This window comes from Mixophyes fleayi, chromosome 3 (assembly GCF_038048845.1).
Source record: "Mixophyes fleayi isolate aMixFle1 chromosome 3, aMixFle1.hap1, whole genome shotgun sequence".
NCBI classification, from domain to species: domain Eukaryota; kingdom Metazoa; phylum Chordata; class Amphibia; order Anura; family Limnodynastidae; genus Mixophyes; species Mixophyes fleayi.
Window position 1 is genome coordinate 301,615,142 of NC_134404.1, and position 18,404 is coordinate 301,633,545.

At 37.7% G+C, this 18,404-nt stretch overlaps 2 protein-coding genes across 3 annotated transcripts in view; one reads left to right on the plus strand and one right to left on the minus strand.

Moving 5' to 3' along the window:
- Positions 1 to 2,570: 2,570 nt before the first annotated feature.
- Positions 2,571 to 10,704, minus strand: SYS1 (SYS1 golgi trafficking protein). Its single transcript, XM_075203905.1, has 3 exons — positions 10,421 to 10,704; positions 7,543 to 7,591; positions 2,571 to 4,632 (listed from the first exon to the last, which is right to left on the minus strand). Exon 3 carries the CDS (start codon positions 4,583 to 4,585, stop codon positions 4,109 to 4,111), a length of 477 nt encoding a protein of 158 aa, XP_075060006.1. The 5' UTR covers positions 4,586 to 4,632; positions 7,543 to 7,591; positions 10,421 to 10,704; the 3' UTR covers positions 2,571 to 4,108.
- Positions 10,705 to 10,753: 49 nt separating this feature from the next.
- The window catches only part of AFTPH (aftiphilin), a 47,275-nt gene continuing 39,624 nt past the window's right edge, over positions 10,754 to 18,404 (plus strand). Inside the window, exon 1 of one of the 2 annotated variants that reach the window (XM_075203903.1) lies at positions 10,754 to 11,055. The gene's annotated coding sequence lies outside the window, so the exon portion shown is untranslated. The remainder of the gene's footprint in view (positions 11,056 to 18,404) is intronic. The other variant, XM_075203904.1, reaches the window with a different exon arrangement.

Consider the following 18,404-nt stretch of genomic DNA (forward strand, 5'->3'; position numbering starts at 1 on the left):
CATCTCTCTTTTTCCACCACACCATGTGGGTCTCTACCTCCACATTGTCAGTGTCTGTTATTTCTTTCTCCCCTTTCATATGTCTATCTGTCTCTCTTTACCTGTTTTGTTGTATCTATCCCTGTCTTCATCTATTAGATGCACTAATGGGGTTATGCGACATTGCTAGTCAGGGATTCCTCATTCAAGACGCATGCACTAAAAAGCAGATTCACTTCCGGTGTTATATGGTGGATGGAGTAAACATTACTTAAATACTGGCGCCAAAGTTAACTAAACTCTACAGCACAATCTTCAAAGGAGAATGATTCCACACAAACCAAAATAATTAGACCTAGTTTGCTGTTGAATACAGAACGTAAATGTTTTTACAAAGTCTTAGCAAATCGTTTCTGGTGACACAGATCCTAATCAAATCCCTCTCCCTCCTATCCAAACCTCCCCTCTCGTTACAACCTCCCCAGCCTTCAATAAACAATTCCAAGATTATTTATAGAAGGGTTTCTTACTGTTCATTCCAATAAGGTGTGGTCCACTTATTCTAAATAAGAAATATATTTTTTTAAAGTGGCAGTGAGTACGGTTTTTGAACCAAGTTTTGCCAATTTATTTATGGGTAAGTGGGAACATGATCATAGCTGGCAAAACAAAGTATTTTCTCCCAATCTAATCACAACCTCAAACCGCAACTATGCCTAAAATGTCATTAACAAACTACGGAAAACAAGATAGGGCATATGGACAATTTGCAGTAAGTTTAAAAAGTAGCTATTTTTTCCCTCTACCACTGGGGAATATTCTGCACATAGTACGGGACTCAAATACAGGTCATCTTAAGTGGTTTATATTTGGTCCTGTCTGTACAGCCTACAATGTGTGGGCCACAGACAAACTAATATCTACTATATGAATGCCTAGTGGCGTGTGTGGAGGAAAAAAAAAAAAAAAAAAAAAGGGGGGGGGGGGGGGGGGGGGTACACGTTTGATCCTGGACAAACCATGTTACAATGCATGGGATGCAAAGGAGTTAATTATTTTGCATGTAAGCCAAACCCTGCCTGCTTTTACAGGCACCACACAAATATTTGATAGCTTTATTTTTACACTAAAATTTAAAGTTGATCTTGGACATGCCCTACCAAAAAAAATGTACCTCCCCCTCCAATGGAACATGGTTTTGCCAAGGGGCAGTTACTTTTTCTTTTCTTTGCTCTCCTTAATGACTCAGGCCCGAGTGTCAACAGGAATAGATAACATGTCAAAAATAGTTAAGTGTGTGAAACCAATTAAAAAGGAGTCAAAACATGTATAGCAACATCTCAAAAAGGATAGTATATGTACTAATGTATCAATTATAGCAATATAATTTGAATTTATATAGTCCAACAATTATGTAACAGTAGAAAGAAATATGTATCCGTCTTAAAACTATAAAACAGCTCAATATCCTTAGGCATAAGTGTATACAATGTTAATCTATAAATAGTCCCATAGAGAAAATAGTCCAGAGAGCAAATTGCTACTAGTCCAGAATCAGAATCATTAAAAGTTTATAAGGTCAGGACTTTAACCTCTTAATAACCATTTACCAATATAAACACTTTCAGCTATATAGTTCAAACACTCTCAAACATAAGGGTATAGGATGTTAAAATGGGCCAACAGGTTGCAATCAACAAATTACTATAATTCAAACAGAGAATCACGGCTACTTGGAAATCCTTATTTCTGTTAAGTGTACATGGTCACAACTATAGCCTCTTCTCAACCATCCACTAATCTAAAAAGGAGTATACCATACCGGGTCCAAATATAAACCAGAGTAAATATATAATTCACATATGCTGGTAATACATTCAAGCCCATGACCGTACTGGTCAACTGTAGAACTTTAAGCATAGTTCTTAGCAAAGTAAACCCACCGAGATTCAGTCTCCATGCTGTATCCAAGTATAAAGATATTAAATATCTATTGTACCAAAAAGATTACAAGCAAGATTTATAATGTTGTGTAATAAGTAGCCTTAGTTCAGAAATGTGTGCCTTCCATTGGGGCTCTGACCATGTGAAATATGGAAGGAAAGGACATGGAGCTATTGGGGTATATTTACTAAACTACAAGTTTGAAAAAGTGGAGATGTTGCCTATAGCAACCAATCAGATTTTAGCTGTCATTTATTTAGTACATTCTTTAAAATGACAGCTAGAATTTGATTGGTTGCTATAGGCAACATCTCCACTTTTTCAAGCCCACAGTTTAGTAAATATAGCCCAGCGAGTCTATATCACCATTCACACCTAATCATTGACACTATAGACCAGTAACATGTGTTTTCCATTTATTAAAGTGAATGGAATCCAGATTAATGCATTGAAAACACATCACTGAAATACCAGACAAGACATGGCCAAAATTTATTCAGACCCAAACAAAAAGGTCAGGAGCAAGTACAAAAAAAAATAAAAAAATCCTGATAGTCAGAATCCTAAATATCTTGAAAAATGTAAATACATTGTCAGTGAGCACTTTCAAAATAAAACGTGCAATGGAAAATGGTACACCATTCATATCAAGAATAAACTCTTTATGCATATTCAGGTTAACAACATACAATTAAAGAGGTCTGCAAACTTTCTCCTCAAATCTAAATGTACATAGGTGAAGCTTTGTTTTAGAACATTTTATTATAGAACAACTGTAAAAGAGTTTGTACAATGGACTTATTAAGCAGAATCACCATTATGTATGCTTTTAAAATGACTGTACAAGAAAAGACCAAAAATGCAAAAAAGATTGTTCAGATGAAGTCCATTTCATAGTGATGTCTGGCTTTATCTCTGTGCAGAGAAGTGGTTTGTGTATGATGTGCGTGTGTATCCCGTGCCATCGTCTACCTTTTTTGACTGAATTCAAAAATTCAGCTTTTGAAAAAGCAAAATTACAACTTAAGTGTTTTTTTTTTTTTTATTTGTTTTTTTTTTATAAAATTGACTTAGCCATCTTTATTAATTGTTTGTGGCAGTAGCCTGAAATAAACAGAAGTATGCAGCATTTCAGGTACCCCTCACCCACCAGATGATAACAAGACTCAACTAGCGACCAGTACGAATAATAATGACGGGACTATTACATGTATAGAGGAAGAGAGAACAAACACCTAAAAAAGAGGGGTCAATCAATTTCATAAAACGCCAAGAAGTGGAATTATCTTTTAATGCTGTCAAAGAAAGTAATGTAAACTTGTCAAAGTAGAAGTAAATAAAAGGGTTCTGACAAAACAGCGCATGAAATATTTTGTCTAGATCCTACTTCAGCCACACTATTGTTTGAGTGGCTTTCAACTTATCTCTTTGGGGGAAAATACTTAACTCATAGAAGTCTAGATGCATGTTAGATTAGATTAGATTTCATACCCAAAACATTTTAAAAAATGAAACGGTTTTATTCTGGAAGTACTGTGTCTCTACAGCTCCACAGCCACAAGTGTGTATATCTGGGCATCTCACTTAGGTCTGACAAGAACTTGGGTTGTAAATCCATCAAAGTAGTGCTTACCGGAAATTTGTTATTGTGAAATAAAAATTATTATTAAGGTCTAAGCTCCGACCCCCCAGTACTAAAAAATATAAATACAAACAATGAGAAAATGGTAAAGAAATAACTTGTTTGGGGATGGCTCTCAGGAATGGTGACTCTCATACCCGTGTATTGTTCCAGCTTAATGAGAATCACCAATATATTTCAAAACATTTTCTAGTTCATTGAAAATTGCTTAAAATGAGCATTACTTAAAGCTCAAGTTGGAGAAATCTTCCTTTCTCCACTAACCAATAATAATATCAAACCCATGATGTCAGTAGCTTTTACATTTCATTCATAAAAAAGAAAAAAAAAGAAGAAATGTTGAGTGCAATGGAAGTGTTGAATGTTTAAAATGATGTAGTCGTACTTGCTTACAGTTTGTATACTTAGTTATTCTGTTCCTTAGAGGCTTTATTCTACAAGCAGTTTTAGCCAAACTCCAGAAACCATTAGCAAGTCTAACAGTGAGGAGGATAAATACTGAAGTGTTAGAAACATCTGAGAGGTATGCTGGGTTTAAACAGTCTACACATTAGATTTGGGTGCCGAGTTGAGGGGGATCTCATTGAGTTCAGTCCGCAGGCAGAGATACTCCCCAGTTACTGCCATTAAGCCAACGCATACCATGAGCAGCAGCCACCATGTGATCGTGCTGGGGAAGTGGGAGTTATAAATCCAACATCCAAACAGATGAAAGAGGTGGACTGTTACAGTGAAATCTAGGCACTGCTTTCCTCTACGTATAAAGTACAGTAGGCCCAGAGCGCAGGTCAAAGAGTTCAAGATGAAAGCCATCATGGTGACTCTTCCATGTGCAGAAGAAAACCCCAAAATCTCATAATTAAATATTTGGTTGAGGGAAGGGCTGTAAGGAATCAACATGTCCAGAGATGCAATCCAGAGGCCCAATGAGCTGTAGAAAATGAACTGCATCAATGCTATCTGGGAAAGGATCAGGACAGGATCCCATACATAGCTGCGGAACTGTCCGGCCATTCTCATGGTACAGTCTATCAGCTACACAGATGAAGAGCCACAGGCAGGTATTGCTGAAGAGGATAGAAAATACATTGGTTAAGATTCTACAAACTGAACTAAACAAATGCATACTGGTAAAGATGAGGGTAAGTACATATAGAACATTATCTTGCAAATGCTAATGTAAAATCCCTAGAAACATAAGGGATAAACACTTTCCCAAAATAAACCATCAATTGGTTTGTACTAAGCCCATTCTATATTACCATTTTTGTTTTACTTTTGAAAAAATGTGGAAGCAATCCACAATCATTTGTAGAATGTCCAAGTCTACTGGAATGTCATGTCACTAGTACGTGGGTGGGGATAAAGAGAACGCATCACTGGGGGGAGGGTTGGAGATTTAGGGCCTGATTCATTAAGGAAAGTTAATCAAAAGTAAGTAAGGCAAAACCATGTTGCATTGGAGGGGGCAGTAAATTTAAAATGTGATGGTAAATTTATATATGGGGTAGGACATGTCCTAGATCGACTTTACATTTCAATGTACAAAATAAGCTATCAAGTATGTGTGCTACATGAAAAAACAGACAGTATTTTCCTTATGTGCAAAATAATAAACTAATTTGCATTGAAACATAGGGTTTTGTTTAGAAAACTTGAGTAAGGAAACTTACTCAATTTTTTCCTTAGCTTTCCTTAATCATTATCTTGTGCCTTGTACAATAACCCACAAGAGAACCTGTAAAATAGAAAGCTCTGAATTACTAGACTTGGCCTCCATCATGTTTCAGGCTGCACTGCAGAGTATGCTTAGGCTATATAAAATAAAATGATGATAATAATAATAATAATAGTTATGTCAGTCTCTACTAGCTCCTTTACAATTCACATTACAATTTCCCTTAAAGGTGTTAAAATGTACTATTTATTTGCCCCCTTTATGACCCTCTTTCCAGCCACAGGTCTGGCAGAACTGTCAGTAAAATGCTCAAAACATTTTAAAAACAATTCTAATTGAGTCTATGCAAAATTGTAAAACATTGTGGGAAATTCTCAAACGTTTGAATCTTTCAAAATAGCAACCACGTTTTAAATCTATTTATCTCTTTATTTCCACACTTTGTACAAAAAAGAAGAAGAAAAAAAGAAAAGAAGATAGCATTGCAGAACATTTCCAACAATGCAGTATAAAAATAGATCCTCAATATATCTTGTTAAGAGGAGTAAATACAACAAAGTGCATTTATCAGTATGTTCATCAACCAGGTTTAAAACCAGTTTGACACTTGTTATGTGTGACCATCCATATGATAGGTAGAAACATACTGAAGGCACGTGTAAAAAAATAAACCACTGAATGAGTTTAACACATGTTTAGCTTCCAGTTGCCATTTTTAATTCAGTTCCAAGAGACTGGGATGAGAGCGAAGGGGGACAACATTTTTTTTTACTAGACATAGAAAACAACAAAAAAAACCAAAAAACCAAGGAGGCTAGACACATTCACTAACACACTTAACAGCTTTTTCTATTTTAGGAAGGGTTAAAAAACTAAAATATATTAAATTTTTTTGGACATTCAGGCACGAAGGTGGAAAAACACTATTGTTTGAGGTTAGAGGAGGGAAGAGAAGTTTGCAAAGGTGATCCTGTCAGCGGGCCACGGAACAGCAGGGCTATCTGGCTTGTAGGAGCAGCCCTGGATGCCCACTGTTCCTCCTAGGCGCAGCTTGATTTGGGAAGGGGGGTGTTACCACCTTTGAGGAAGTGCCGGAGAATTGCTCTAGCTGACTGAGGGGCATTAAACACATTTCTGATATATTGTTAGCCTATATATATATATATATATATATATATATATATATATATATATATATATATATATATATATATATATATATATATATATATATATATATATATATATATATATATATATATATTGTTAGTATTGTTATACTTTGTAGATTATGTAAAACTTTTAAAAATTTTCTTAATACAAAAACTGCCATCACTGGGACGATTACTCTTATTTCCTTCTGGCCCAAGTCATGTGCTCTTCCTAGATGTATCACACCCCTTCTTGTAGACACATTTAGTATGTTGATGGGGAGATCTACTAGAGCAGGGCCTTTTCTGATTTCTGGAATTCCTACTAATTTTAAGTTCCTTGCATGTGACGATTTTCCTTATCATCCAATTTCTTGGTTATACAATGTATAGACTTCTTCATATTTGATGGTATTTTGCAAAACAATTATTGGGTCTCCTGCTTCTTTGTTCGAACATAGTGATGAGTTTGGTATTGGAGATATGCCTTTACTGTCCTTATCATGAAACATTTGGTATGGTCAGGGGAATGTGGGGCACTCCGGTAAGAACAGGGTTTGCATATTTTAATTGCTGGAGATTTCCCAGGATTTTCTCCATCATGTATAGCACATCAGCTAGAGAATTTGGTCACCAATCCCACAAGATTAGTTAAGTGGTCTCTGTGACATATCAGTGCCTATGTGAAGCAGCCTATATGAATTTAAAATTTGACATGTGTCCAGTCTGCCATGGTAATAAACAGGACAACAAAATTCAGGGGCCAGCTTTCCATGGCAACTAGAAGATATACCCTGGTGCTTAAAGGGAGCGTCCAGCTGTCCCGGATCTCCCGGTTGCAGGGTTGGTCCTCTCATTGCAGGCATGGAGTCGCTGATGAGGCACAGTCTGGCAGTGAATCAGAATGAGTCAGACTGTCACTCACCGAGTGGTTTAGTCTTGCAAGACAAACAAGATCAAAATCTCCTCCTCAGAGACGATGCCTAATGCTACAGGAGGCTTGTTGCTGCTGTAACACAGGTGCAGCATTTTTCTTATATTCTGGTGCCATTTCTTGGTCCTAGATTGCAAATGCTGGAGAAACTTGTGGAGCCCCAATGTAATATTTAGGTAAATTGTGTACTGTAAAAAATTATGTCGTCTCTCACCTTGCATTAACTTTATTTTCTTAAAAGATCCGTATGATATGGAACAGACCTAAAACAAAGAAAACAGATTAATGTACATATGCTATTATATCATACTACGTTATTCTTGTTTCTTCTATCTTTAACAATATAGCAAAGCCTTGAAGAAGCTACTAAACCTAAACACTAATATACGTGTAACATTCACAACTATATAAAGAATTAGTAAATGGAAAGTGTCTGATAAGGGTTTGATCAAGGGGGAAGGATTTTTTCTCATACACAAATCACTTTCTATGATTAAACATAGTACACAACTACAGTACGCACTGCAACCTTACTTTCGGAAAATCTGGAGCACAATGCAATCAACCTATTTTAACCAGAAATTAAATGATAATAAAGAACACTAGCGTGCACTCACTTCCTAGCATATGCAAATACCATGCCACACATCTCAACTTCTTTCAAGGCATGGAAAATGTATATTAGTGAAGCAGAGCCGTAAATTAGAATTCTAGCGCCTGGGGCGGGAAAGACAAATGACGCCCTCTAGACCTGAATTTTAACCAAATGAACCTAAAATATTCCTAAATTGCGCCCCCCCCCCTGCAGTGCTGCGCCCTGGGCAGTCACCCCGGTCGGGCAGCCCTAGTTATGGCCCTGTAGTGAAGGTTATTTTTTAAGACAACTTGCATTTTAGGTATAGTGGTCTTCGAACATTTAATTAAGTTATATTTGTTTAGAATTAGGTCTGAAAACCACTTGTCTGGCAGATTGATGATATCATCTATGCAAATATTTATATTACCTCAAATCAGTGTTAACTGAACATATATTATGTTCGAATCTGCCCATTTTGCCATTCAATAAAACACTAACAATTTCTATCTGTGGTAAACAGATGAACGTTACTAATATACAACAGCCAAAACATTAAAACCATTGACAAGTGAAGTGAATAACATTGATTATCTTGTTACAATGGCACCTGTCAAGGGGTAGGATATATTAGACAGCACGTTAACAGTCAGTCCTTGTAGTTGATGTGTTGGAAGCAGGAAAAATAGGCAAGAGTAATGATCTAGGAGACTTTGACAAGGGCCAAATTTTGATGGGTAGATGACTCAGTGCATCTCCAAAATGCCAGGTCTTGTGGGGTGTTCCCAGCATGCAGTGGTTAGTGCCTACCAAAAGGGGTCCAAGGAAGGACAAACGGTGAACCTGCAACAGGGTCATGGGCACACAAGACTCACTGATGCGTGTGGGGTGCAAAGGCTTGCCCGTCTGGTCCAATCCCACAGAAGAGCTAATGTAGCACAAATTGCTGGAAAAGTTAATGTTGGCTATGATAGAAAGGAGTCAGAACACAAAGTGCATTGCAGCTTGCTGCGTAAGGGGTTACGTAGCCCATGCCGATCCCTGTCCACCACCGAAGGCACCTACAATCGGTACGAGTGCCAGAACTGGACCATGAAGCAATGGAAACAAGTGGCCTAGTCAGATAAATCATGTTTTCCTTTACATCACGTGGACGGCCGGGTGCGTGTGTCGTTTACCTAGGGAACAGAAGGCACTATGGGAAGAAGGCAAGCCGGCGGAGGCAGTGTGATACTCTAGGCAATGTTCTGCTGGGAAACCTTGGGTCCTGCCATTCATGTGGATGTTACTTTGACACGTAAGACTTACCTAAACTTTGTTGCAGACCAGGTACCACCCATTTATGGCAATCATATTCAAGGTGTTGTCTTGGCTTTCAAATTCCCCAGATCTCAATCCGATCAAGCATCTGTGGGATGTGCTGGAAAAACAAGTCTGAGCCCTGGAGGCCCCACCTCACAACTTCCAGGTCTTAAAGGATCTGCTCCTAATGTCTTGGAGCCAGACACCACAAGACTCCTTCAGAGGTCTTGTGGAGTCCATGCCGCTGTTTTGACTGCACGAGGTAGCTCTACACAATATTAGGCACATAGTTGGGAATCGTGAAGTTTAGAATTCTAAACTATTACAAGAAGGACAACTCTCTTCCACACTGTCCATGGCATTGAAATAAATTTAGACTGTGTTTTCAAAATCACTATGAGCACAGCACCCAGAGGAAAACCACGGAACCACAGGAAAAACATATAAACTCCACACAGATAAGGCCCTGGATGGGGATCAAACTCATGCTTTGTGAGGCAAAAGTGCTAACCACTGAACCACTATGCTGCCCTAAAACAGACACCACAAAACTGCACATGCATTAATACACAGGACTGGTGATAGACAAATAGAAACCAACTAGGTACTTTTCTGAGCTATTGTGAAAGTTTAGCAAAAGACATTTCAAGATCATAGTAAAAAAAATTAAATAATAAAAAAATTAAATAAATTACTGTCCCTCTAAATAAGGCCAATTGTTGGTAATGGTGATTCAACTACCCAATAGCTGCCAAATGTGTTCACTTGGATGTAATGTTAATGTTTTAGGCAGTGGTTGAATTGATTAAATATATTATATTTCAAACTCTTAAGACAACTTGTTAGATCTCACTGTGATGCCTGCAGAGAATGGACAACCGGTCCTCTGTAAGAAAGCCAATGGATTATGCCTATGAGAGTTAACAGAAATACATTATTTTTCAGAAAAGGTTTGAAAACACGTCACCACCAAGATACACTACACAAACCATAGACTTTGCATGTATGAGGGAAGCGAGTGACAACCTGTGGCTCTCCAGCATCGGTGGCACTACATGTGCCAGCATGCCCTGTCAGACGGAGGCTGAGGCTTGTAGTTCCACAAAGACTACAAAGCTACTGATCACCTAAGTATTCATCTACATACGGCCAGTAAACCTCACGTCCAGCAATACATGGAGACCAGAGAGAGACCATGGCGGTCACGGTATCTTACCACATTGTCACCACACTCAGCTGAATGTCCTCTCAGCAGTCCCGGCCTCCGCAGTCTTCAGCCATCACACCGGCCGTCTCAGTGCGTCACTTCCGCTCTAGGAAGCGGCCACAGCACCGTGGCGGATGTTGCGCCACATCTGTACACATCACACGCTGCCGCGGGTCCCTCTTATTATTTTGCGTATATTATAAAACCCTTCAGCGCGGTATCTGGTGACGTGTACATCACGTACCACTGCAGGACTGGGAGCTTTTCCCTATTTCACTCAGTCTGGCTGTATGCTCGTCACCCGGAAGTGGCGAGAGTACTGGCACCAGCACCTGACATGTCCGGCTCTTCCGCCCTCACTGCGGTTCCACTTCCGCCATCGCCTGCGCAGCGGGCTGATCCACCACCTTGTACGGCTGGACGCGGTGGATGACGGGAAGGTGAATCCGGGAGAAGGAGGAGGTTGTGTGTTGTGGCCGCCCTGTGAGCCCGGGTTATCTGGCAGACTAGGAAGTGTAATATCCCTCCAGTCATTGGTGACCTAGCACTCCCCGGGCGGAGACACCTGAGTTCGGGGCGGAACTGCACCGGGGATCGACATGAACGGCACACCCGAGCTCTGCGGCCCGGGAGAAGGGGACAAGGTGAGATGAACCGGCACACAGTTTTATTTATATATATATATATATATATATATATATATATATATATATATGTGTGTGTGTGTATATTCCTTATTTTGATACCATGTCAGCACATATGTTTGTGTAACCTATTGCCTGTGACAACTAGTAGCACAGCCAGTCACACTTCCTCTCCTGTAGCGCCTTGTCATAGCTCAGATATAAGGATCAATTCTACTATGTCAGCTCTTCTGTATGTAAATCCTATCACCCAGCTCTTACCTCGCCAGGAGACAGCTGGTTACTTGGAATGCTGTAAAGTATGTCCTGGCACTGGAGATTGGTAACCTAGCTGCCAAAATGCAGATATTCATGTATTTAGACCTTTTCCACCATCACATGACTATATGTCAGTCAAGTGGAGATATATATATATATATATATATATATATATATATATATATATATATATATATATAGATAGATATATAATTAATTTATCTATTACCATGTATAATTGTATTTCACAACTTCTGTTATTTTGTATCATCTTGTTTTCCTTTTGCATGCAATTACAGTACACATTCTGTGTGATGTTACTTACTGTTGAACCCTGACCATAACATAATAGTTTGCTTTGGGGGTTGTTTGTTTTTGCAGACAACATTCTATGTTGAATGTTTGTCATAGAGAATATCCTGTTTACTATGTAATAATCAGTTTTATGCCAATGTGCAAAAAAAACAACAACTTGCTCGTATGTTTGCTAGGACTTGCACAAGTGTTGGGGGGGGGGGGGGGTACGACGTACTATTTTAAGCATAAACAGCATTGAACATGGAATCTTTGAGATGCGTCAGTGCATGCAAGTATCATTGTGTACTATGTGCTTAATAAGCGTTCCCATATGATTCCATTGTATTTTGCCAAATGTTAACTCTTCCGAATGCTTCAGACAACTTCAAAATTGTCAAGAAGCGAATCCTCAACAAAAAGTGTGCATACAAGTCAATTTGCTTACATTATTTTTGGGCTATCCGTGTTAGTGTGCTTAATAGAATGCCCAGTAAAAGCTTTCACATTAATGCACATATCTATGAGGCCTTAGTGTATCATGACTGGATTGTATTTATACCTAGATTGCAGGTCTTGCCAGGATCCTATAACTGACATATGGTTAATGAATACACATGCACTCATGTTTCATTAAACTAGAGGCAAACATTGTTTTCTCATTAATATCAGCCGACTTAAGTCTAGTCTGTAATTCTACGTGCCTTAGGTGAACCTAAAAGGAATTGTTTTGCCACAGTTGAATCATTATGTTATTCTAAGAAAGTTATATGCTAGAATTGAATTTTAATAAGACTCTGGTCAAGTTTTGATAGAAAGCTTTAAACTCCAGCTGAGAGAGACTATCTCCTTTCATTTATAATGTGAAAATACAGTGGTATCTTGTCTGTTGTAGCAAATATCAATATATTTAAAGATAAGGAAATGCATAACTAACATACACAATAATTTAGATTTATTATAATTTTTTTTATCTTGCACAGTATCCGTACCCTAAATACCTAAGACTTTGTTTAGTAACACAGGTGCTTTTTTTTTTTTTTTTTTACTTCTTGCTTTTTGCTCCCTTTATTACTGTGAGGTAAAAAGGTAAATAGAGGAAAGAAATAGTTCACTGAACCAAAAATGCTTTATGTCTGGATAAACAAAACATTTATTATGGGTTGTTGCTACAGTGCTATTATGTCAATGCATGATTTTAAAATACAGTGTTCCTGTGTGTTTGTGTGTACCGCAGAACTTGTCTGAGTGGGATTTACTTCTGGCTCTGAGGGAGAGGTATGACTAGCAGGTGACACCTGATCCTTTCTTATAAAATATTCAGTAGACCTGTACTTGTTCTCCAGTGTCTGACTCTGGAAAAGTACAAGAACTTGATCTGTTGCATTCCAAGTGGAAGTAAGCTTTTTTTTTTTTTTTTTTAAAGGTAGACAATTGCAGTAAATTCATCTGTCATGGGATCTTTAGACTTTTTCCAGCCTTGACTATTCTGTATGGTTTTTCTTTAGCACACCTTGCTCCTATATTTACTGAACTGCATCTAGTCTTTCTCAGTGTAAGTTAGCTTCTACACTATGTAAACAAGTTGATATATATGTTACTGTGTGGGCTACTAGCTCTAAATAGTCAATTATTGGCAAAGAGGCTGTATATACTGTGTGTGTGTATATTATTTATATATATATATATATATATATATATATATATATATATATATATATATATATATCTCTATATCTATATCGCAGTATCTATATACATACATACATACATACATGTATGTTTGATAGATGTCATTAAAGAAAATGATAGGGTACTGCCAGGGTCAGCAAAATAGCGCAGAATTCAAAAGCCTGACTGCCAAATCTAAGATCCAGCAGAATCCCTTAAGGAGCTGGGGAAGATGTGCATTCATTACATTGTGGTAGTAGTTTTGATCAATGCTAAACTCAAGCTGTCATTTTTTATTTTTTTTTAGGCATATGGGTCTCTGGAATTTGTGCAGTTTTGTTGCACAGTTGAGTTTATGTCTCAAGAATTACTTTGTACATTCATTATCTAGATCTCAATGGTAAACTAGCAAGTAATCAGTTTAAATAAATCCATTTTAGTTTATAATTACTATAAATGTAAGTGTGGCTGAAAATAAGGAATACACTTCAGAGGGACTCATATGTATCATATATGTGTCTCAAATATACATACAGGGGTATGAAAGATTTATTTTGCTGGTACTTTATAGATCTCTAATACTTACTATACACACTCACAAACAGTACAAACATTAAAGTGGGAATTCAATTTCCGCAATAATATCGCAGCGCTTTTACCATTAATACAGTAATTTTAACTCAGATTTTTGCTTCCTGAGCCACAAGCAAAAAGCCAGCCCGGAAGAAGGGGACAAGGTGAGATGAAAATTACCATATTAACGGTAATTAAGCTCACTATTACCTTATTGAATTCCCCCCGAAGAGTTTGTCGAAAGTAGCAAACAAACATTTTTAGGAATCAGTGATGAGATTAATGTTTGAATAGATGTTCCGAAAGAGGACAGTAAGGAATTGAAATTACAGTGAGTTGGTCTTATTTTATGGTTTGTAGATACAGATATTTGATTTAGTTTATATCTGTTTACATACCTTACTAGATTAGTTGTGATATTATAGATTGAGATTCTATGTCAAAAATATCTTGTGTTTCAAAGTTATTTAAATACCATTTCTTTGGATCACTGTGGCTTTGAATAATATGCTTGAATGACCTTCTAATAGGAAAGGGACAATAAACCATTTTTTTATTTGATATACCAGATATTCTCTCTTGGAGAGTGAGAGAAAGACTTGACCACTGGGTATATTTACTAAACTGCGGGTTTGTAAAAAGTGAAGATGTTGCCTATAGCAACCAACCAGATTCTAGTTATTTATTTAGTACATTCTACAAAATGGCAGCTATAATCTGATTGGTTGCTATAGGCAACATCTCCACTTTTTCAGACCCGCAGTTTAGTAAATATACCACCACATCTATAGAAAGACCACATGCTATTCATTTGTTCGTTAAGACATTATACTACAGAAAATAAAGGAACAGATTTGGTATTTTCGACCAGCAACTGCCCTATATTTATGCAATTTACATTCTCAAGAGATCAGTTGCGTAAACAGAATAGTCATTGAATTGGCCTTGCAGCAGCACAGTAATTCTTCTGCGTTACTTGTGGTCAATATTGGGAGAGAAAATAGCACTGGTTCTATACCTGGCTTATCTGTAGCTTTTTGAACTGTAACTCCCGTTATGATTGGTCAGCTATGCTGAACCTTGTAGTTATTTATGGGGTAAAACATGTTTATCTGTGTGCTGCAGGATAACTCTTGTCATCTGTTTTGATGGAAATATCTCTCATCACCAGAAGTTAATTTGGGATGGGTGAACGTTGTAATACTTATAAAAAATGCAGTGGAGATTGTATTTCTCTGTAACAGCATACCCAGAACATTCCTTTGACGTGATGGAAATTGCTGTTTTCTTTTCTGTTGTGCTTGGTTTCAAGAGATAAAGTTTTCCTCGAGTAAAAGTGTGTTTGTTGCACTTCATTATGGCAATTACTCACTTAGTATTTATATGCTTTTTTGACTAACACATAAAATTTACATTTAAAAACACATGCATTAAGCTGGTGTGTATTTTGACTTTATTTTCATGTGTTGGCCTCCTAGAATGTGTGAATGGCTGTTTTTTTGCTTTCTATGCATGAGGAAGACATAAACAAAACTACTTTGTGCAACCAAAGTGAATACTAGACATTGAACTTCCAATACTGGAACATGTATTTGGTATTTTAACTAAATAAATGAGCACCCTATCTATCATTAGTTTCTTACCTTGTTGTTGTATAAATATTTACAAATACACAAATAATTTACTGCATATTTGTAGTACTATAATGGGAGCCATGTTACATTTTTCTGCCATATAAGTATATGAAGCCTTTTAGTGCCCTTCTTCTATTCAGCACACTAATACATTTAGATATAATTTAATTTGGTTAATTTGCTAAAGTGCAGCCATGCAAGGTGGTAGCAACTCTACTGATGTCCCCTTCACCCCATATATTGATTGAGAAACTGATGTGAACAACTAGTTTGGCTCTTCTACTGTGTGGTACCTATGTAAGAAATGAAAGTGCATATTGTTGTCACCCTGTGTGTAAGAGTTGTGTGTCCCTATCTATATCACTCAAGGCTGCCAGAGTTTACAGAACAGTTGGCACAAAAACCCAATTTTGATTGACATTTAATGGAATAGACAATCACCTTTTTTTTAAGCACCATTGTTATAGTGAATTTGTCATGTAGTGTAGACAGATCTGTTTAAAAGTACAGCGTGTGTAAGCTGCAATTGTCAGTCCTGTGATTGGGCCATATTAATGATCATGTGATCATTCGCAGGCAAATGTTGTGAAAGCTGCCAGACTTTGTCTTTATAATTCTGCTGAGATTCACAGTATGTTCACATGTTCTTTAATAGGCGTCAATATTTCATACCCGCTCAGAAGATCTCCCAACTCGAAACTAAACTGTTGGAACACAGTAAATGTAATATTTATATGTCTGTTCAGATATCTGTTTAATATGCAGCTGCGTGTAAATGACAAGTGCTTATGCTACCTTTTGAAAAATTTTAACATGCCCAGTAGGATAAAATAACATTAGGGATTCTCGCTGGTAGTTTGAGTCCCCTGATGTCAGGGCATGATGACAGTGGCTGGAGGTATAGAGGTATATGAATGTTGCTGCTTGTCTAGGGCAATCAGCTAGAATTTGTAAATTACTGGTATGTGTAGCTTGAAATAATATAGTAGTTAGGTGTAGATTTCTGCTAGCGAAAATGTTAGGCTTGGAGACATTGTGTATTGTAATGTCTGAAAATGTAGAGTTGGCCTTTTAGTAATGTTTGGCATACATCTGATTTTTAATTCTCACTCTACAGGGACAACTGCTCATCTTTCCAGTGCTAACCCAGTTCAGCCTTGCACAGTAAATAAATAGCCTATGCCGTCATCATAGTTTATTTTTAAGGTGCCATAGAGTCTGCAGCGCCGTACAATCAACAAAATATAAACAGAAATGTCAGTGGTTTGTGAATGAAACAGAAGCCTTCTTCATGTAATGGCATTCTGTAGTTACATCAGCACTCTTAGTAGCTGTTCAGTGTGATCAGATGTATTTCTCTGGATGGAGAGTAGGTAGTATTTTTATGTATGGAGTAAAATAACGGTTGTATGGAGAACATTGAGGGAAGCAGACGCAGGAGGAGCAAGAGGGCTTCCTGGATTGAAGTCGATGTAGAGCTGTCTCTTGTATGCTGACTTTGAACCTAATGGTGTTAGTCTATTGAAAATATATTTGTTGTTTCTAAATGCTCTAAAGAGCCTGTATGTACGTGCCACATATTAGAGAACATGCACAACAAAACAGTTTGAGATCTGTAGAAAAGAGCAACAAATTGTTAGGTTACGTCATGGATTGGATTTCACCTGTTTTATTATCTATGAACATTTGTATGACGGGGAGTGGGGTCATAATTCAATCAGCTTTACTATGAATTTAGAGTCCATTTGAAATGTCACCACGTTGCAGCCAGTTGCACTGTTAAAGAATAGCAAATGAATTAACTTTTTGTCCAGCTTCAGGTAATAAACACATATTTTACTCCCATTATTTCATAGTTCACTTATTAACTGCTGGCTGTAGGTCGGTGTTGGGCTGCCCTCCAAGCTTTTACCCGAGGACCCCAGCTCCTTACTGCTTTATTGTCAGATGTGTTTGTTATACCTTGTATCACTTGTGTTATGCCTGTTTATATGTTCTTACAGATAGGTGTCTATTTCTTTGAATACGTTTATTGTTTTCACGTATTACTGATATTAAAGTAAAGTGTGGCCCTTTTGAAGGTAAGAGGGCCGCCCATGGAGCCACTAAAGTGTATAAAGTTGCCTATTACTGCTTTAGGTTGTAAAGTCTAGGGACCTTCTCCTCTATTCTTACAAATAAACGATAATAATAATAATATTCTTCTATGCTGGAGTCAGATTGTGGATGGTAGCCTCCTCTCCACTGTACCGCCTGGGAACCAATATGGTCTGTTGCTGGCATTTAGCATACATAATGTGCATCACTATTACTATGCAGCTAGAGTGTACTGCATTTTTGCGTGGTGCTCAGGCTGTTATGTTCTGCTTCTTTGTTTGGGACACAGGCAGTGCTGTTGTACTGTATTTTTTTGGTGGATACAGGCTGGTGTAATTCTCAGAAGCCAATTAACCTACCAATGTGTTTCTGGATTCTTGTCGAAACCGCCGTACTCATAGGAAGCCCACACATACACAGGTCCCAACTCTACATATATGGGGCCCTGCTGTGAGTCACTAGTGCTAGCCACTGTGGCAATGTGTTGCCAATATTGGGGCTGTATGTTGATACCCTCTAATTTTCAAAGTTGCACTAACACTGTCTTGTGATTGGCCTTCCTGCTTACACCAGCACACCCCCAAGTTTGTTGACCTAATTACAGATATTTTTTCTGGGTCTCTAGCTATGGGGAACACCTTTTACTAGGTGGTAGGGCAGCTTTTACTGCCTTTATTTTATTTTTGTTTCTTTTATGTTTATCACGGCAATATATGTGGGTGAACACCACATTTGTGAACACTTGTCAAAGGTGTTATATTGTAGGACACTTCTGTTCAATTCTTTACCTGGCATTTACCTGTTGTACTTATAGCACATGAC

What these genes read in the sequence shown, in the direction of transcription:
- SYS1 (XM_075203905.1), bottom strand. Translation starts at nt 4,585, where the DNA reads ATGAGAATGGCCGGACAGTTCCGCAGCTATGTATGGGATCCTGTCCTG.